An 18647-nucleotide genomic window follows, 5' to 3' on the forward strand; every position below is an offset into this window, starting at 1 on the left:
TGGCATATACATACATACATACATACATACATACATACATACATGCATACATACATGCATACATACATACACACATGCACATACATACATACATGCATACATACACACACACACATACATACATACACGCATACATACATACACACACACACACACACACACACACACACACACACACACACACACACACATATATATATATATATAGAGAGAGAGAGAGAGAGAGTGAGGGAGAGAGAAAAGAGAGGTATTGGTATCCAAAAGACCCAAGATGGCAGGTAACGTTATTTCCCTTTAGTTAACTCATATCACCCCTGATGAAGGGATATCCCTAATATCCCAGAAACAACTGTATGACTACCTTTCTTTTTATAAATGTCCCAGAAATTCCACACAGCCTTGACTTTGTTGTCTCATTTTATTTAACATATACATATATATATATACATATACATTCCAGGGTGAAAAACTAGAGGTAGTCGATAGCTTCCGCTATCTGGGCGACCAAGTTAGTAGTGGGGGTGGGTGCGCTGAAAGTGTAGCTGCTAGAATAAGAATAGCCTGGGCAAAGTTTAGAGAGCTCTTACCCCTGCTGGCGACAAAGGGACTCTCACTCAGAGTAAAAGGCAGACTGTATGACGCATGCGTACGAACAACCATGCTACATGGCAGTGAAACATGGGCTGTAACTGCTGAGGACATACGTAAGCTCGCAAGGAATGAAGCCAGTATGCTCCGTTGGATGTGTAATGTCAATGTGAATACCCGTCAGAGTGTAAGTATCTTGAGAGAAAAGCTGAACATTAGAAGCATCAGTTGTGGCGTGCAAGAGAGACGATTGCGCTGGTATGGACATGTGGTGAGAATGGATGAGGATAGCTGCGTGAAAAAGTGCCACACCCTAACAGTTGAGGGAACCCGTGGAAGAGGTAGGCCCAGGAAGACCTGGGCTGAGGTGGTGAGGCAAGACCTTCGTACATTGGGCCTCACCGAGGCGATGACTACGGACCGAGACCTTTGGAAATGGGCTGTGCGTGAGAAGACCCGGCAAGCCAAGTAAGATCGTTGCCAGTGCCCCTGGACTGGTTCTTGTGCGGGTGGCACATGAGATGCACCATTTTGAGCGTGGCCGTTGCCAGTACCGCCTGACTGGCTCCTGTAGGATTTTCGAGCGAGATCGTTGCCAGTGCCCCTGGACTGGCTTGTGCGGGTGGCACATAAAAGACACCATTTCGAGCGTGGCCGTTTTCGTGCGGGTGACACGTAAAAGCACCCACTACACTCTCTGAGTGGTTGGCGTTAGGAAGGGCATCCAGCTGTAGAAACTCTGCCAAATCAGACTGGAGCCTGGTGTTGCCATCCGGTTTCACCAGTCCTCAGTCAAATCGTCCAACCCATGCTAGCATGGAAAGCGGACGTTAAACGATGATGATGATGATGATGATGATACATACATATAAATATACATATACATACATATATATATATATATATATATATATATATATATATATATATATATATATATATATATATATATATGTATATATATATATATATATATATATATATATATATATATATATATATATATACATATATATATATATATATATATATATATATATATATATATATGTATATGCTGTAGGGATTGGTACTATACCATGTGAGAATGACACAAAATATTTAACATAAAATGGAAAAGTCCTATCAGAAAGTTATGAAATTATAGAAACTGCAAACGAAATAATAGAAGATTTTGAAAACTATTTTCTTTTCTTTTCTTTTACTCTAAATTAGTTGTTAAACATCAGATGTCAGTTTCTTTTTATTAATCAGCATCACTCGATCTTCAAACTTCGGTTCATACCAAATATGTTTTGGTTCTTCTTCAGACTTTAGTAATTTTTCGATATTTTCTTTGAACAAGGATTCCTTACATCAAATCTCCTGGTTTTTTTCGAAGTGATCTTCACATTTTTCACACAAAAGGTATATCTGTAAACATATTATTGGTTATAAGAATCAGCAACAACATTAACAACAAACAGGAAAGCAGCAACATACAAGAGCAGTAATATATTTGGCTGAACCAAAGTGAGAAAACCACAACCCAGATTCTAAGTCAACCAAACTCCCTTTCAACAAACAGCTGATATTCAGACTGAGTGTCATTCACATCGATCTCAACAGCCTGGAATGGTTGGTGAAAATCATGGGTAATCATTGTTGTTTTAACATCGGTTCTGCCATGTTTGCCTGAGTTGGACAGAGATTATTGAAGCAGATTTTCTATTGGCCAGATTCCCTTCCTGTCACCAACTCTTGTCTAATTCTAAGCAAGGCAATATATTTCTCCATGGTCAGATAAGTTCTCATAGAATAGTGGATATGACTGATATTGTTTGTATAAAGGTGATTCTCATTAATAAGTATCACATATAGGTAATAGGACAAACACACACACACACACACACACACACACACATACATCATCATCATTTAGCATCCATTTTGCATGTTGGCATGGGTTAAATGATTTGACTTAGACAGGTAAGCCAGGGAACTGTACCAGGTTCCAGTCTTATTTGGCTTGGTTTCTATGACCCCTGTAAAGGGGTTGGCATTTGGAAGGGTGACCAGCTGTAAAAACCATGCCAAAACTGGCCTCACCTGTATGAGTGCCATGTAAAAAGTACTCAGCGCATTCTGTGGGGTGGTTGGTGTTAGGAAGGGTATCCAGGCCTTAAAAACGACGCCAAAACAGACTCAGAAGCATAGTGCAGGCTCCTGCCTGGCCAGCTCCTCACCATCTAATCCATGCTAGGATAGAAGGAAGACATTAAATGATGGTGGCGGTGGTGGTGGTGGTCACTCGCATGTTGCCTACTGCTTTACCAGACTATTTTTTAAAACAGGGAAAAAACTTGAAATCATAAATATGGCAGTGTTGGCCAGCTCCTCACCATCTAATCCATGCTAGGATAGAAGGAAGACATTAAATGATGGCGGTGGTGGTGGTGGTGGTCACTCGCATGTTGCCTACTGCTTTACCAGACTATTTTTTAAAACAGGGAAAAAACTTGAAATCATAAATATGGCAGTGTTCCAGCATCACTGCAGCCCCACCTCTCTCTCTCCCTCTCTTTCTATCTCTATCTATCTATCTATCTCCCTTTCTCCACATTTCTCATAATCATGGCAGGAAATATTTTACAGTGTTCCTTGCCTCCAAGAAATGGAAACTGGTTTTTTACAGTGATTCACTACATCGTATCAAACCTTTGCCTTATGGTTTTATTGAACTAAAATAACAAAAACTCCTCTCTCCAATTCAACAACAACAGCAACAACAACAATATCCCTCAAAGTAACTTTGGGCTGGCAAAGGTAGCCTCTACACTTTCACACCAGTCACAAGTAATAAGAGTTCAACTCTCCTTCAAATCACATCCAATCATACGAAGCCAAAAAAAAAACGACAGAATAAAAGATGGGATGGTCACAGCTTGGGTGGTTTTGATCATGCGTTCTTTCAAGCACGCTTGACTCAGGGTTAAACAATAGCAATAACAGTAATATTGTTATCCATATGATGACCATGTGATTAAAAACTTTGCTTGCTAACCACATAGTTTGGGGTTCGGTCTCACTCCAAAGCATCTTGGGTCAGTGACTTCTCCAATATTCATAAGCTGACCAAAGACTTGTAAGAAGATTCGGTTGACATAAATTTAAAGAGTTTGCCAGATGTGTGTGTGTGTGTTTGTTTACATCTGTATGCTATAAAATTTGTGAGATGCAAGCAGTGTTGTTGTCACCTCCTGTCAGCAAATTGTCTGCTTGTTTCAACCCTTGAGAAATAAAGATCCATTATTTCAAAGAAAAAAAAAAGAAATGGTGATAAGAAAAAAGATTAGTGATAAGAAAGCCATCCAGTAATAGGACATTGCTTCAATAATGTATTTGTCTAAACCCAGGGCTAGAATTTTTTTTTAAAAAAGGTGTAAAGGAAACAAGTAAAAAGTGGAGAGTATTCATTAATTTATATTTCAAAGTGAATCTTACCTCTTTCGGTACCTGGCATCAAAGACATCAAAAAACTCCAGTTTCCATTCATCCTCAAAGAATACTTTAATAAAACTTTCAGTTTCTTCATACAATACATCAACGTACTGAAGTTCTCCAATATCTCTGTGGCTTTTAATTACTTCAGCAATAGGTGTGTGTGGAGACAGAAGCTTGATTCCACTAAAAGTAAGTTAAAGATTATTTGTTTTTATTGTTTACTCTTTCAGAGGATACACAATGGTAAAAAAACAAAATGAACAATTAAACATAAATTCAGATTGTCAGAAGTTGACGAGTGATGATGGAAATATAGAATGATAATTGCAACAACACTAACAACAATAATATACACATCCATTGCAAGCATTCCAAGCCAAAAAGAAGTATTAGACATCAGTCAACTCCAAGCAAAATAAATATGTAGAAAAGGTACATCACAAATCTGAGTATTTCCTTACCTTAGAAATTTTCTCAGAGAAAGGGAGTTGGGGTAAATGTCAAACTTGTAGTAAATATAATTTATTGGCCCTGTAGTAAATTATATGATTATTGTAAAGCATTTATTGTGAAACACGTTACTTCTGACAGGAAATTTCCAGAAGTCTATAGTTTGTATATAGCTTGACTGAAAGGAAATGCAACATTGAACATGTTTATACATACAAAACTATTTAACCATTTAATGTATAAGGCATAATGTAATTATTGTTTTTAAATGTATTTTGCTTTGTAGAGAAAAAGTCTGTGAGTCAAATATCCCAAGAATTGAGAAAGCTAAACAACTACAAAAGCTATGAATTCCTCTCACTCCAGGATGATACTTACTCGGTGATGTTAAGGGATTCACTTTTGCCTTTGACTCCAATAAATTCCAGATGGATTTTTCCATTAATCGTTGATGACCCTGATATGTTTACTTGGAATTCGTAAGCTGAAATTAGAAAACAAAAAATTAGAAATATTTACTATACATTTTTTCTTTACTCAATCAATAAGATCGATACCTGTCATACACTGGTACCAATACAATTGCACATATAATAAATATCACTTGAAAACGAAGGTCTGTATTTCCACCACAATGACATCCTATAATGCTATTGAACACAGCTTTCTTCCTTTGAAAGTTGAATTAACAAAATCTTATGGACCAACCAGCAAGAAGTCTTCATATTCAATAAATTGTAAACAATTCCAAATTAGTAGCAATTCATTCCACATATAATAAACATGGCACTGATTTTTAGCTTAGCTAACTTGTCTGGCAATCACTAACGTTTCTTTTAAAGTCAAAAGCGAAGGCTTTCACTTCTAAAACATGTTTTTTCAAAGTTTCTCAGAGGGTTTTTTAGTCAAACAACTCAACCAGGAACCATGTGGTCAGGAAGCAAACTTCTTACCACACAGCCACATCTGCACCTATCTATAATTGTCATACAATGGTACTCTATTGATTGCTTACATGGGTAGCTGACCAGGAATTCGGGGGAAGGAAATTACCCAAGTAGGTAACTGTTTCATTATCTTATCCACCCTGAAAGAATAAAAAGCAAATTTGACTACAGCAAGATTTGAACTCAGGCTGTAAAGAAGCAGAACCACAACACCAAAGATTCGGTCATTGTACTGCAGTCGTTGTACTTTTATCCTCTCTACATTCAAACAGTTGTCAAACTAACCTGTAAATCTAAATTATCTCATCCTCTGTGAATTAACACACATTTACTGTATGATTACAACTGATAATTCTAGTTATGACAGTGATAAATTATGCAAACTGGTGAGAATTTCGTTATGTGAAAACTGAAATCATACAGTCTGGACAATATTAATGGTATGACAGTGAGAATGTAAAAGTAGAAGCATTTCTTTTTTATTGGTCCATAGTTGTGTATAAAAAGCCCATCATACATGTGTGTGTGTGTGTGTGTGTGTGTGTGTGTGTGTCTATTTGCAGATAGATAGATAGACAGACAGACAGACAGACAGACAGACAGACAGACAGACAGACAGACAGACAGACAGACAGAGATAGATACATACATACATACATACATATATACATACATACATACATATAGATATAGATATACAGTATTACATTGGAACAAATCCAGGTGTGACTAGCTTGCATATATTTACGTCATTATGTACAACAATCTTAAAGTATAATATAACATATATATTGTAAAATGTGTACACACACACATACATTCACACACATACATTCACACACATACATTCACACACATACATATATAGAGGTAGTAATGACAATAAACATAGGTTTGATCTAAATATATTCACATGGAGCACACACAATACAGAATAGAAGTACAAAATGAAATATGAAGACAATATGTAGTTTCTTGACGTCACAGCTGTTTCAGGAAGCTCAGACTTATGTAATAATCATAATAATCCTGATTTGCAAAAGAAGAATGCAAAAAGTCACAGGTACGGAGCAAGTAACCACTCATACGAAGATATTCTTTTCTACTCTCGGCACAAGGCCCGGAATTTTTGGAGAGGTGGGGCAGTCAATTAGATTGACACCAGTATGCAACTGGTACTTAATTTATCAACTCCGAAAGGATGAAAGGCAAAGTTGACCTCAGTAGAATTTGAACTTAGAACGTAAAGACAGACGAAATGCTGCTCAGCATTTCGCCCAGCTAACTGCCTTGTCATATGAAGACATTACAGTAAGTCTGGCTCCACCCAGCAAGAGAAGATTGGCAAACGGGTCCATCATACTGGGGTGGTGTCAATAGGATGAACTTAAACCATTCAAAGCCACACTCAAGCGAATGAGTGAAAGCCAGTAAAAGATCAAAATATAAACATTTCAGTGATGCTATTGGGAAACAATGATTAAAAAATGTTTGTTTTGTTTTACATTGCAGCATAAATTTTTACAAGGAGGATTTCAAATTAATTGTCATAAGCCGTAGGATTCATAAGGCTGGAGCCTAATTCATTTTCCATGGTGTATGTCTGAAATTACAACCCACCGCCGAATGGGATGCCAGTCTGTCACAAGGTTAACTTGGCAGCTGTTGTCAGAAATCACTTTACAGCTGGAGTGGACTGAAGCAATGTGGAATGAAATGTTTTTTGCCCAATATCACAGAGCATTGCCCACTCTAAGGATTGAAACCACCACGTAACAACCATGACTACAACTCTAATTGCCAGGCCATGCAACTTCACACTTAACTTTATATTATTGCATCAATCAAGCTATGAATGTAAGAAAATATTAATTCACCATCATTTAACATCTGTTGTCCATGCTGGCATGGGTTGGACGCTTTGACCAGGATTGGTAAGCTGGAAGGCAGCACCAGGCTCCAGTCTGATTTGGCAGGGTTTCCTACAGCTGGATGCCCTTCCTAATGCCAACCACTCTGAAACGAGTGCTTTTATGTATCACTGGTTCAAGTGCCATTTGCATGACACCAGTATCTGCCACAACTGCAAGTTTGCTCAGCTTGATGGGTCTTCTTCTCAAGCACGACATAATGCCAAAGATCTCAGTCATCATCATCATCATCGTCGTCGTTTAACGTCCGCTTTCCATGCTAGCATGGGTTGGACGATTTGACTGAGGACTGGTGAAACCAGATGGCTACACCAGACTCCAATAGTATTGTAAGAAGTTAAAAAAGGACAAGCAGAAACATCTTAAAAAAAATTTGTGTGATTAGAAGAAACCAAAATTTAAACAGAATGTCTCATCTTGGTATGAAATAGAATCAATAAATTTAAGACTTACCACAGTATGGAACAGAAGCAAAGGTTTCCAGCATATGTTTACCTCTTCCTAAGGCTTTATCAGCATGAAACCCCATCAATCCAAGATGACCAAGGGAATAAAAGCATTTTCCACTATGAAGATTTTCAACTGTATCACATGGATAACTTATGAGTGGACAACGACTGTTAATTGATTCAATATAAAAATATTGAGATCTTTTATGACTGCATGAAAATATGTTGGCAACATCTGCAAAGATGAAAGAAAACTAATGTGATGGTAAAACGAAATTTAGTTTCATAAAACACATGTGTATCCTGGATATGTTTTCTCCAGTTTTTCATTTATTTTTCAGTTCTTAGTTTGCTTCCAAACCACGTGGTTTTAGGTTTAGTTTCAGTGCAGAGCCTCATGCTATTTAGCTCTCTTTAGTTTTGGGCCCAATTAGCATACTGCAGGAATCAGCTTAAAAGTCTGCATGGAGTGAGGTTTTTAAGTTAGTAGTTGATAAATGTGTAGATACTTGTCCATCTAGAATTCCACTGCCTCCAATCCTAATTTATGGAGGATATTTGGGTAGAGATTGATCACATCAAAACTAACTAGAATCTTCTTTATATTTGCTATTTCTGAAATGTTATTTTGGAATTTCATGTCATCTTTGATAAAACGAGGAACCAGTTTGCATAATGGTTCTAGTAAATTGCTTAATTGTTGGGTGCTTGATGTTGGTTCTACAACAACTGGACATAATTATAAATGAGACAGCTTGGAGATTTTTATATATAATGTATTTATATATGTGATGCATTTCTGTATAGAAATTCTTTAGCCCTTTTGATACCAATGTGGCTGAAACCATCTCTGAGGCTCTAGTAAAAATGTCTTGTTTTCATAAGTTCTGAATTAAAATCTTCCACCAAACCTTAGTCACAATTTATGTTCCCAACTGAGTGATAACTAAGTTACTTTACTAAATTCTTTGTTATATTTAAAATTAATTGAAAGAAACACAGAGCACCTCCACAGAAATATAGTAACAAAGGGTTGAGCTGTCAAAAAGTTACTTCTTTTTACCTCAAAATTAGGTAATCTAACTTTTTTTCATTAAATTACTTGAGAATTTGTTAATTTTCACCATTTTAGAGATTCAACACGAAACTATTAGTTTCCAAGTGAGTTTTCTAACTACCCAACCAACACTGCACCTACTTCATTGCAAATAATCTTTTTCACTTCATCCTAAAATAGATATCATCCACCAAAAAATAGTTAATTTACTTACTATCATTGTCTTTATTTATTATATTAAGGATTCCACCGAGGATTGAACCTGGAATCTTGGATTCTGTACAACCAGGCTGGAAATGTCCTCCATTAGGGTAAAAATCAACGTCTCCAACAGGAGAATTCATTCCAAGAGAAAAATCTATTATATCACCAGTGTCTGTGTGAATGACATCCACAAAATCAGCATCCGTTGGATCTAGGTGAACCTTGGGACCTGTCGACTCAAAATAGGGAGCTGCAGGGTCCAAACCTGTGTGAAGGGGTCAAAAGCGTAAACAATCAACTTACTTCTTGTAGGGTCTCAGAACATTTGACATTCGAAGCCTTAAGAGTCGTCAGATTTGATTAGCAGACTATTTCTTGTTACACATATTGAATAATCTTGCTATATTGAACACACACACACACACACACACACACACACATGAGTATTATGAGGCCAAAGAAATAAGAACCCATAGCCACTCATAATAAGGGGTACTGGTGGAATGTCTCAGTGTAAACCTCAATAAAATATAAGCATAATAGACCTGACATAGTGATTTGGGACAGAGAAGTGAAATTGTGTAGAGTTGTAGAAATTAGTTGTTCAGTAGATGTTAACATAAAGTTAAAGATCAGCTAAAAAGAAAAAAATCTGTGCTGAACTATTGAGAAATTTACAGTTACTCTACTCAGATTACAAGTTCAGGTTTATACCTATAATTATTGGGGCTCTGAGATCTGTAACACACAATTCTTAAGTATCAATCTTGAGGAAACAGGCTTGTCAAAACCAGGAAGAAGAAAGCCGATTTGAAAACTACAGATCCAATCCATCAGTGGAACTGTAAGAATCTGTAAAACTTTCCAGAAGTTTATCATTTAAACATATATGAGCATGTCTAGACATGCAAGTATGTGCATGAGAAGACATGCATAGAACAAAACATACAAATCTATATATGCATTGACTCCAGATATTGCATGACTCTTGATACAGGTGCATGGCATCATCAGGTTTTTGTTTCACCTGTGAGACTTTTGCATCATCTGCCTAGCTCATGAGAGTGATTCTCTATGTGACGATTTGTATTTCCTTGGAGGTGGCACCTTTGGCTACTCCTGCCTGGATTTTATCTTTCAGAAAGTCATGTAACCACTTTTCTAGTTTTCTAACTATTCTAAGATCCTGCCAACTTTATCAAAGGCTTTCACAAAGTTGAGATATATCACATCCCCATTTGAGTGGTTGAAACACCCAGTCATAATGCTTTAAGATCTGTATCAGGCAGCTTCTCATGGGTCAGACACCACAGTGGATGTCTGTCAGCAAATTATTTTCTTCAAGGAACATGATTTGTTTCCTTCTGACAATTTGTTTCTTGAATTTGCTGATATGCAAGGCTAGAGGGATAAGCACATAGTCTTTGGCATCTGCCCTGCTACCTACATTGTGAATGGGGGCAGATTGTTCCTTCCTTCAACTTGTCTGGGAGCTTGTCATTTGCAAGGAAACTCTGGAAGACAGACTGTAGTGGCTTTGCTAGGGCACATTTATATATGTGTGTGTGTGTGTGTGTGTGTGTGTGTGTGTGTGTGTGTGTGTGTGTGTGTGTGTGTGTGTGTGTGTGTGTGTGTGTAAAAGGGTAAAGACCCCCTTCAGTCCTGAATGGCCAAGTCCGGGCAAGGTTGTTTACAGAAGACCAGCATTCGCCCTTTCCATGCCACCAATGTAATTCAAGGGAAAAGCAAAAGCTGAAACAGCTTGGCACCAGTAAGGTTGCAACTCATTTCTGGAGCAACATGAAATAAAGTGTCTTGCTTAAGAACACAACACAGAGCCCCATCCAGGAATCAAACTCACTACCTTATGATTGTGAGCTCAATGTTTAACCACAGAGCCATCCACTTTCACTTATATATATATATATATATATATATATATATATATATATATATATATGCATACATACATATATTACTCAAAGATTCACCAATCCATTCAGATGTGTGTATGTGAATGTGCATGTGTGTGAGTGTGTGTGTGTACAGAGCCAAAATCAATTGTTGCAAATCATTATAACATTGAGCTGATCATAACAAATAAAGTAATAAATAAAAAAGCTAAAAAACAAATGATTAATAAATTTGATTGATATGGCAATATGAAGAAGAAAACAAAATTGTGTGATAAGCGTGTGCAATGACTGATAAAGAAGCTGTTTGTACCAGCTGTCCAGTGTATGAAATATTACATATGTGTACTGATATCTATGTGTTACTGTAGTTACTTATTCACAGGTCAGTACTAACTCAACAGATCAAAAGTATCCCCGCCATGACCACCCTCACTTGTATATATGTAACCGATGCCATCATATTTTTTTAAGAGAGTAGAATCGAGGGAAACTGGATAGCTATATCAAGCTGTTATGCAACTATATAGAGACTCTCTTGTCGGATCGTAGATTCTATCAATGTTTTATATCCATGTAGAGAATTGATTGATAAACATTAAAGAATAAATCTGCACTTATTGAGATCAATTAAGAAGACATCTTTAAATGCCAATGTGTAAATGCAAATGTGGATTTGCAGGCATATATATATATAATCAGTCAAAACAGTTCTTAAGAGCCCTAGATTTAGCACAAAAGCAGTAAAGCACGGATTTCTTTTATAGCTCATACTTAAATTGTGCTCATTAGCTACTTCGTTATGCATTTGGTGGTGTTTCTCTCAATGTTGAGTAAATTTATGTATGAATTACATAAATATGTGAAATTTGAACTTTTCTGCTCTTCTGCTGAATAATTTATTATTTAGCTACCGAGACGAGACCAAAATGATCTTGCCAATTTCTGACTTCAGTGGAACCGAGCAGCATTGATAACCAGTAATAGTGAGGCATGGTAGATGGAAAATTGCTAAAGCTTATTATGTGTGTATAGACAGACAGACAGGCAAGCAATCAGACAGACAGACAGACAGACAGACAGAGATAGATGGATAGAGGAACAGATAGGTGAAAGACAGACAGACAGACAGGCAATAACAAGATAGATTTCTAAAGCCATTTATCATTAATAAAGATTAAGTAGGATACAAACACATACCCATGTATTTGATTGATTGTTTTCCACTTAATATTTTATCGCATAAGCCATTTTACCAATGTAGCAATGATAGATGTTAAAGTACAACCTTCGGAAGTCATGAGTTCTCATAAATAGCATTAATTAGATTTAGGTTTGTAAGCATCACATGATTCAGTGAGTTGCCATTTTCTTTGTGATTGACTTCATTTGTCACCAAATTTACTACCACCACTTCCACCACCACCACCACCACCATTTATCATCTTGGATGCCTTTAGTGGATTCACTTTGTTGCAAGCTTTTGTGCCAGGTCTCCAGTTGGATGGTTCCTTCCTCTTTCCCTTCTACTAGTCTCAGATACACTGTAAAGGGTCGTGGTCATAGTCTTCGATCCTAGCAATACAAAATAAGCACCAAAGCACCATGAAAGAGATTGAACCCTGTCTTGCAAGGCCAAAAAGTTTTCATTTGTTTTTCAGTGGTTATTGTGGAGCCTCTGAGAAAGTAAACGCAGCTGATGAGGAAGGGGATAAAAGCAGCTGAGTTGAAGGGGATAAAAGATTGGCCAGCTCTGGAGAGTGGAAGCCATTATAGCAATAGTTGAAATGTCATAGAAGAAATACATCATATTTGTGGACCACGGGATGGTACATGTCTGTGAGTGATTTTGTGCTAATCAGTCAGGTGGCACCATTCTGGAAGCAATCTGGGATGTACAATAACAGCACCGTCCCAGTTGTGAGAGCAATACTCCACTGTGAGTCCCCCCTGAACTTTGTAAAGTATCAGTACTTTTTGAGTCCTGAAGTATTTTGTACCTCTTAATAGAAGAGCTAACGTTTGAAACATGGTCCTAATTATGTCAGAATGTATTGCTATTGGTAAGTTTTGTTTGTTATGTATCAATATAGACTTTCACATCAACACTTTTATTAAGACTGGAATAAAATCATTATAATCACCGGATATTCGGGAGAGATTCGATATTCTTTCCCCAGCATACCCAGCAGTGTGAGCTCCAAGGCTGTGTCCGATTACATGAGTTTTCTTTGGGTCATTAGCAGCTTTCTCATTAAGAAATTTAACCAGAACTGCAATTTGTGCCCCTACAACACGAGTATTGGATGCTGCTCGGCCATAAGTCACACTTGCTCCATTTGTCCAGTCAACTACAATCACATTATAATCACCCTAAAAAGACAGAAGAATTATATACACAAACATTGAAAAGGTAAACCATTGCTTTTAATAGATTTATTTCTAGAAATAAAATAATGTCATTTGGTGCATTTAAATATCCAATCTGGAATTTAACAGACGTGTCTTGAGCAGTTTTAAATAATTTAACTTTCTTCGGCACCGAACTTATGAGTAGTGTCTGCACAGATAAAATGGTATGATAAAGATTGTCTAGTTACTTCTATGATATCTGTAACTATATATGTATATATATATATATATATATATATATATATATATATATATAAATGATATTTTTATGAAGGTAACACATGCAGAGTCTAAAAGAACATAATTAAAATACACATTCGAAACTTATATAAATATATATATTTTTTATAAAATGGAAATAAAAATTCCAGAATGCATAAATATACATAAATAGACAAATGTCGATGTAATACATAAAACATGATTGAATTTAAGAAAAGGTGGTGGTGGTGGTGGTGGTACCAATAATATTTGCATCAGTTGATTTCAATTTGTCCAATTAGTGAAACTAAGTCCAAAAAAAAAAACCAAGATGCATTAAAAATAAATAGTAAAACAACAAAAAAGTATATGTGTTCTACGTACATGTATCAATAATTCTTTAACCAATTTCTTCACCCATGGAAAACTTCCGGAACTTTGAAAACCATGAATGATGAATTTGGTTGGTCTTTTACCATCAAAATTGCTTTTTGCAAGTCCTTCTTCATCATGGGTCACCAATGTAGAAGCATTGTAGGGATTTTCTCTAATTCATTCAATAATAAAAAAAAATTGATTAATTAATAATTTTAATTGCTATCTAATGTTTAGAAAGAGAAGAAAATGTTGAATAATTAAATTTAAATTATAGTTGTACCAGAATATGGCTGAGTGGTTAATGAGTTCACTTTTTAACCTCATGGGTCTTAGTTTCAGTCCCACCACATGGCACCTTGGACAAAATAGGACAGCTATGTTAATGGAGTCAACAAGCTATTGGATACGGTTGCTAGGCAACTGATGCAGGTAAAACATACAGTGAAGTCTTAGTGGCCATGTTACAGAAAAAGCAAGGAGAGGGAAAGAGAGTGTGTCTATTTCTGTGAGAGAAAGAGAGAGAGGGAGAATGAAAGAGAGGGAGAATGAAAGAGAGGGAGAATGAAAGAGAGGGAGAATGAAAGAGAGGGAGAATGAAAGAGAATGTGTGTCTTCTATTGTAGACCTCACTTGTCTGACCAAAGCCTTAAGAGTGAAAGTCTGTTGTACACACACATACATACATATATATATATACATACATATATCATCATCATCATCATCATCATCGTTTAACGTCCGCTTTCCATGCTAGCATGGGTTGGACGATTTGACTGAGGACTGGTGAAACCGGATGGCAACACCAGGCTCCAATCTAATTTGGCAGAGTTTCTACAGCTGGATGCCCTTCCTAACGCCAACCACTCAGAGAGTGTAGTGGGTGCTTTTACGTGTCACCCGCACGAAAACGGCCACGCTCGAAATGGTGTCTTTTATGTGCCACCCGCACAAGCCAGTCCAGGGGCACTGGCAACGATCTCGCTCGAAAATCCTACGGGATCCAGTCAGGCGGTACTGGCAACGGCCATATATATATATATATATATATATATATATATATATACATATACATATAATACACACATACATATGTTTGTGTGTGAGAGAGAGAGATAGAGATATTATGTGTGTTTCTATGTCATTGCCTTGACATCAATAAGTATCACCATCATAGATGTAATGTCGTTTATTTCTGACCTGCCATGCAAATATGTTCAGTGGCAAGAAAATATTACCTTTCTTGGAAACAAGGGAGGGTTGGCAACAGGAAGAGCATTTGGCCATAGAAAATTTTTTCAGTGAATTCTGGCTGACCCATACAAACAAGTGAATGGAAAAACAATAATGATGAATTTCTACAATCACAAACCATTCTGAACTTTGTGTTGTATTAGCAGAAACTTTAAATCTACACGGTAAATATTCTATCCATTCTCCACCCAAAAACACTTCTTCTCATACAACTGAGAAAACACTAAAATAACAATAGAAAAAAAAAAGAAACAAGCCTCACAGCAAAGTAAATTGGAAAGAAAAATAATATAAAAAAACACTGACTCACACGACTAAACGATTAAGTTCCAGACACCTCATGGAACAGTAGAAATTTACATGAAACTGTTGAAAACAAGGTGGGGATGATGATGATGATGATGATGATGATAGGAATAAGGCTAACAGCATAGCAATGATGATGATGATGATGATGATGATAGGAATAAGACTAACAGCATAGCAATGATGATGATGATGTCTATTTCTTACATAGGCATAAGGCAACTTTTACTTTTTCTTTTAATGGTAAATAGCAAAGAGCATCAGTTAAGGAATCCCTTAATTGTGAACTTCTTGATTTACCTTGTGTAGAGGAAAAACTGTGTTCCAATAAGTTGGGGACTGTTTGGTAAAAAAGTAATTGGTCTTTCTATTGTTGTAAATTCACCTGCATTTGAGAAGCAACCAAGTTCACCATAGCAAACTTCAAAGTCAAGAAAACCTATAAATTAAAATTGAAATTAATCAGGAAATATTAATCTTGAAGAAACAAAAGAGTCAAAAATAGGATGAAATTACGAAATTAAAATGTAAGACCGTTCAGTCAGCAATAATTATTAGATTAACCATTTTATCCTGTTGTAAACAAGTCAGATTTGAACTCAGGACATGAGAGTTACTTCATATTTCTTCAGAGTTTATTTAGCAGCATACTTTTATCATTGCTGCCATTCTATCAGACATGTTCAATTCTGTTAGGCACAGTTAAGACTCCTTTAAAAGTCCTGCTCGCATCATCATCATCATCATCATCATCGTTTAACGTCCGCTTTCCATGCTAGCATGGGTTGGACGATTTGACTGAGGACTGGTTGTCTAGGATATTTTTTGCAGCTACAGTCTATAGAGATGTGGTTACATAGGTGTAGGTGTGGAGATGTGGGCACAGGCATAGGAAATTTTCTTCCTATTCACATTGTTTCAGGTTCAATCCCTCTGCATAGCAACATGGAGCAAGAGTCACCTACTATATCCCTGGGCCAACCAAAGACTAATGAATGGATTTAGTAGATGTAAAACTAAAGAAGGCTGTTGTATATAAATGTATCTTCATCATCATCATCATCATCATCATTTAACGCCCATTTTCCATGCTGGCATGGGTTGAACGGTTTGACAGGAGCTGCCAAGTCAGAGGACTGCCCCATGTTTTGCTGTCTCTTTTCACATAGTTTTTATGGTTAGATGAAATTGATAAAGAACAATAAAAATTCAATCCCATTGTATTGATGTAATCGGAATATTTAATGTCCCTCGACCCCTTGGATAGTAACATAGACTACCAGGGTTCAATACTGACTGCTCTGCCAGCCCTTGCCAGCCAAAGAGTCTAATGCCTAACAGCACTGGTCACTCGTCCTCTCCCAAACATTCTTGAGCTCTTGCAGACATTTAGATTGCAGACTTTTTCAGAAATGTCTTAACCCTTTTTTTGCTACCATATTCCTCTTGAAATAAACTATCTTTCATCATTATCATCATGATCAACAACAGCAACAGTAGTAGCAGCAGCAGCCATACTTGCATCAGTCAGATGAAGTTTATTGAGACAGATTTTGTATAAGGTACTCTTCCTGTCACTAACCCTCATCTGTTTCCAAATGAAGTAATATTTTTTTATGGCCAGACATGAAATTTTGCAGAAGATTGGAAATGAATGACACTGCTTGTATGACAGTGACACTCATTTACAACTATCATGTGATGGCAAGACAAGAAGACACACATCAAACTTCTTTCAGTTCCCATCTACCAAATCCATTCACAAGATTTTGGTCAATCTGGATCTATAGTAGCAGAAAAATTCCCTAGGTGCCACACAGTGGGACTGAATCTAAAACCATGTGGTTGGTAGGCAAACTTCTTAACCACACAGCAATGCCAATATTTTCATTTCAATTAATTTTGAAAATTTAGAAGAATTTAGTAAAATAATTGTCATTATCAATCTGGTGATTGAAACACAAATTAACACAAAATTTTGATGGAAGGTTTTGATTGAGATCAAAACTGAAAGTGTGTACCATAAAACCAGGGGTCAGTTTCAATTGGTATCAAAAGGATTAACTTTCTTAATAGCAATCCACCCAAGACTACCCCTCCTGTTTAAAATGATCTAAATTAAAAACTTCAGTCAAAATTTCATGTTAATTTCTGTTTCAAATGCCAGCTTAAAAATGACTGAGTTGTATTTTCAGTATTTCCAAAATTTATTGAAATGAAGACAATGTGTTTCAACAGAGTAATGGTAATGAACGGCTTAAAGAAGTGAAAATATACTGAAAACTAAAACTCACAAGTCTATAAAAAAAAAAGACAAAATCCTTCCTATAAAAAAACAAAAACAAAACAATATGAAAAATAATTCTTACCTTCAACTATGAAGAAAATATTAAAAAGAATGGTAAAACAAAGAAAAAACTTCATGTCTGTTGTGAATGTAATTGAATGAAAATTAAACAACTAATAAAGAATTCCTTGAAAATTACATATTTATTGACGTAAAAGTAGATATTTTTTTCCTTATATTTTCTCTTGTGACCTATTTTCATGTTAAACAAAACACTATGAGAATAGAACCGAATGCTAGAGTTTCTGATTTCGATGTCTAAGTGATAATATTAAAAAAGGTTTCCCCTTTGCATGCTTCCAGGATATAGGTTTATCTAGAATCTGCTATCTTTTTCAATTTCCATCTGTTTATTTTCTCATAACCTGTGAAAGGTGATAGTTCACAACCATTTTATACATGAATTTTGTTAGCTGTAAACAATATACACCCTCACTCCATCAGCTGGTGGCTGTATAGGTTCCTGGTACGTCAATCTCAATTGCATTCTCACATATACACACCAATGTAAGTGCACACATGCATACATATACACATACGTAAATACATACATACTCATACAAATGCACATACATACATAACAAACATACATACATACACGCATGCACACACATGCACACATACATACATACATATATGCATGCATACATATGCAGACAGGTCATACTTCCGACACAGGGATGGTGGCCACGGTCTCAAATTTGTACTCATGTCCATCTGAAATAAGGAT

At 36.3% G+C, this 18647-nt stretch overlaps 1 protein-coding gene across 1 annotated transcript; it reads right to left on the reverse strand.

Moving 5' to 3' along the window:
- Positions 1-1772: 1772 nt before the first annotated feature.
- LOC106878524 (inactive pancreatic lipase-related protein 1) lies at positions 1773-18223 on the reverse strand. The gene is made up of 9 exons (XM_014927752.2): positions 17940-18223; positions 15871-16009; positions 14020-14182; positions 13167-13395; positions 9120-9374; positions 7853-8083; positions 4900-5005; positions 4072-4254; positions 1773-2001 (listed from the first exon to the last, which is right to left on the reverse strand). The coding sequence occupies exons 1-9, from the start codon at positions 17992-17994 to the stop codon at positions 1902-1904; spliced, it is 1461 nt and encodes a 486-aa protein (XP_014783238.1). The 5' UTR covers positions 17995-18223; the 3' UTR covers positions 1773-1901.
- Positions 18224-18647: the final 424 nt, after the last annotated feature.

Source organism: Octopus bimaculoides, chromosome 11 (genome assembly GCF_046866305.1).
Source record: "Octopus bimaculoides isolate indiv1 chromosome 11, ASM4686630v1, whole genome shotgun sequence".
Lineage (NCBI taxonomy): Eukaryota > Metazoa > Mollusca > Cephalopoda > Octopoda > Octopodidae > Octopus > Octopus bimaculoides.

Coding starts and splice junctions, on each gene's coding strand:
- LOC106878524 (XM_014927752.2), bottom strand. CDS start 17,994: ATGAAGTTTTTTCTTTGTTTTACCATTCTTTTTAATATTTTCTTCATA. Junction 14,183..15,870: donor CAGTTTTTCCTCTACACAAG/GTAAATCAAGAA, acceptor TGAATGAATTAG/AGAAAATCCCTACAATGCTT. Junction 4,255..4,899: donor GAATCCCTTAACATCACCGA/GTAAGTATCATC, acceptor ACTTACTTTTAG/TGGAATCAAGCTTCTGTCTC.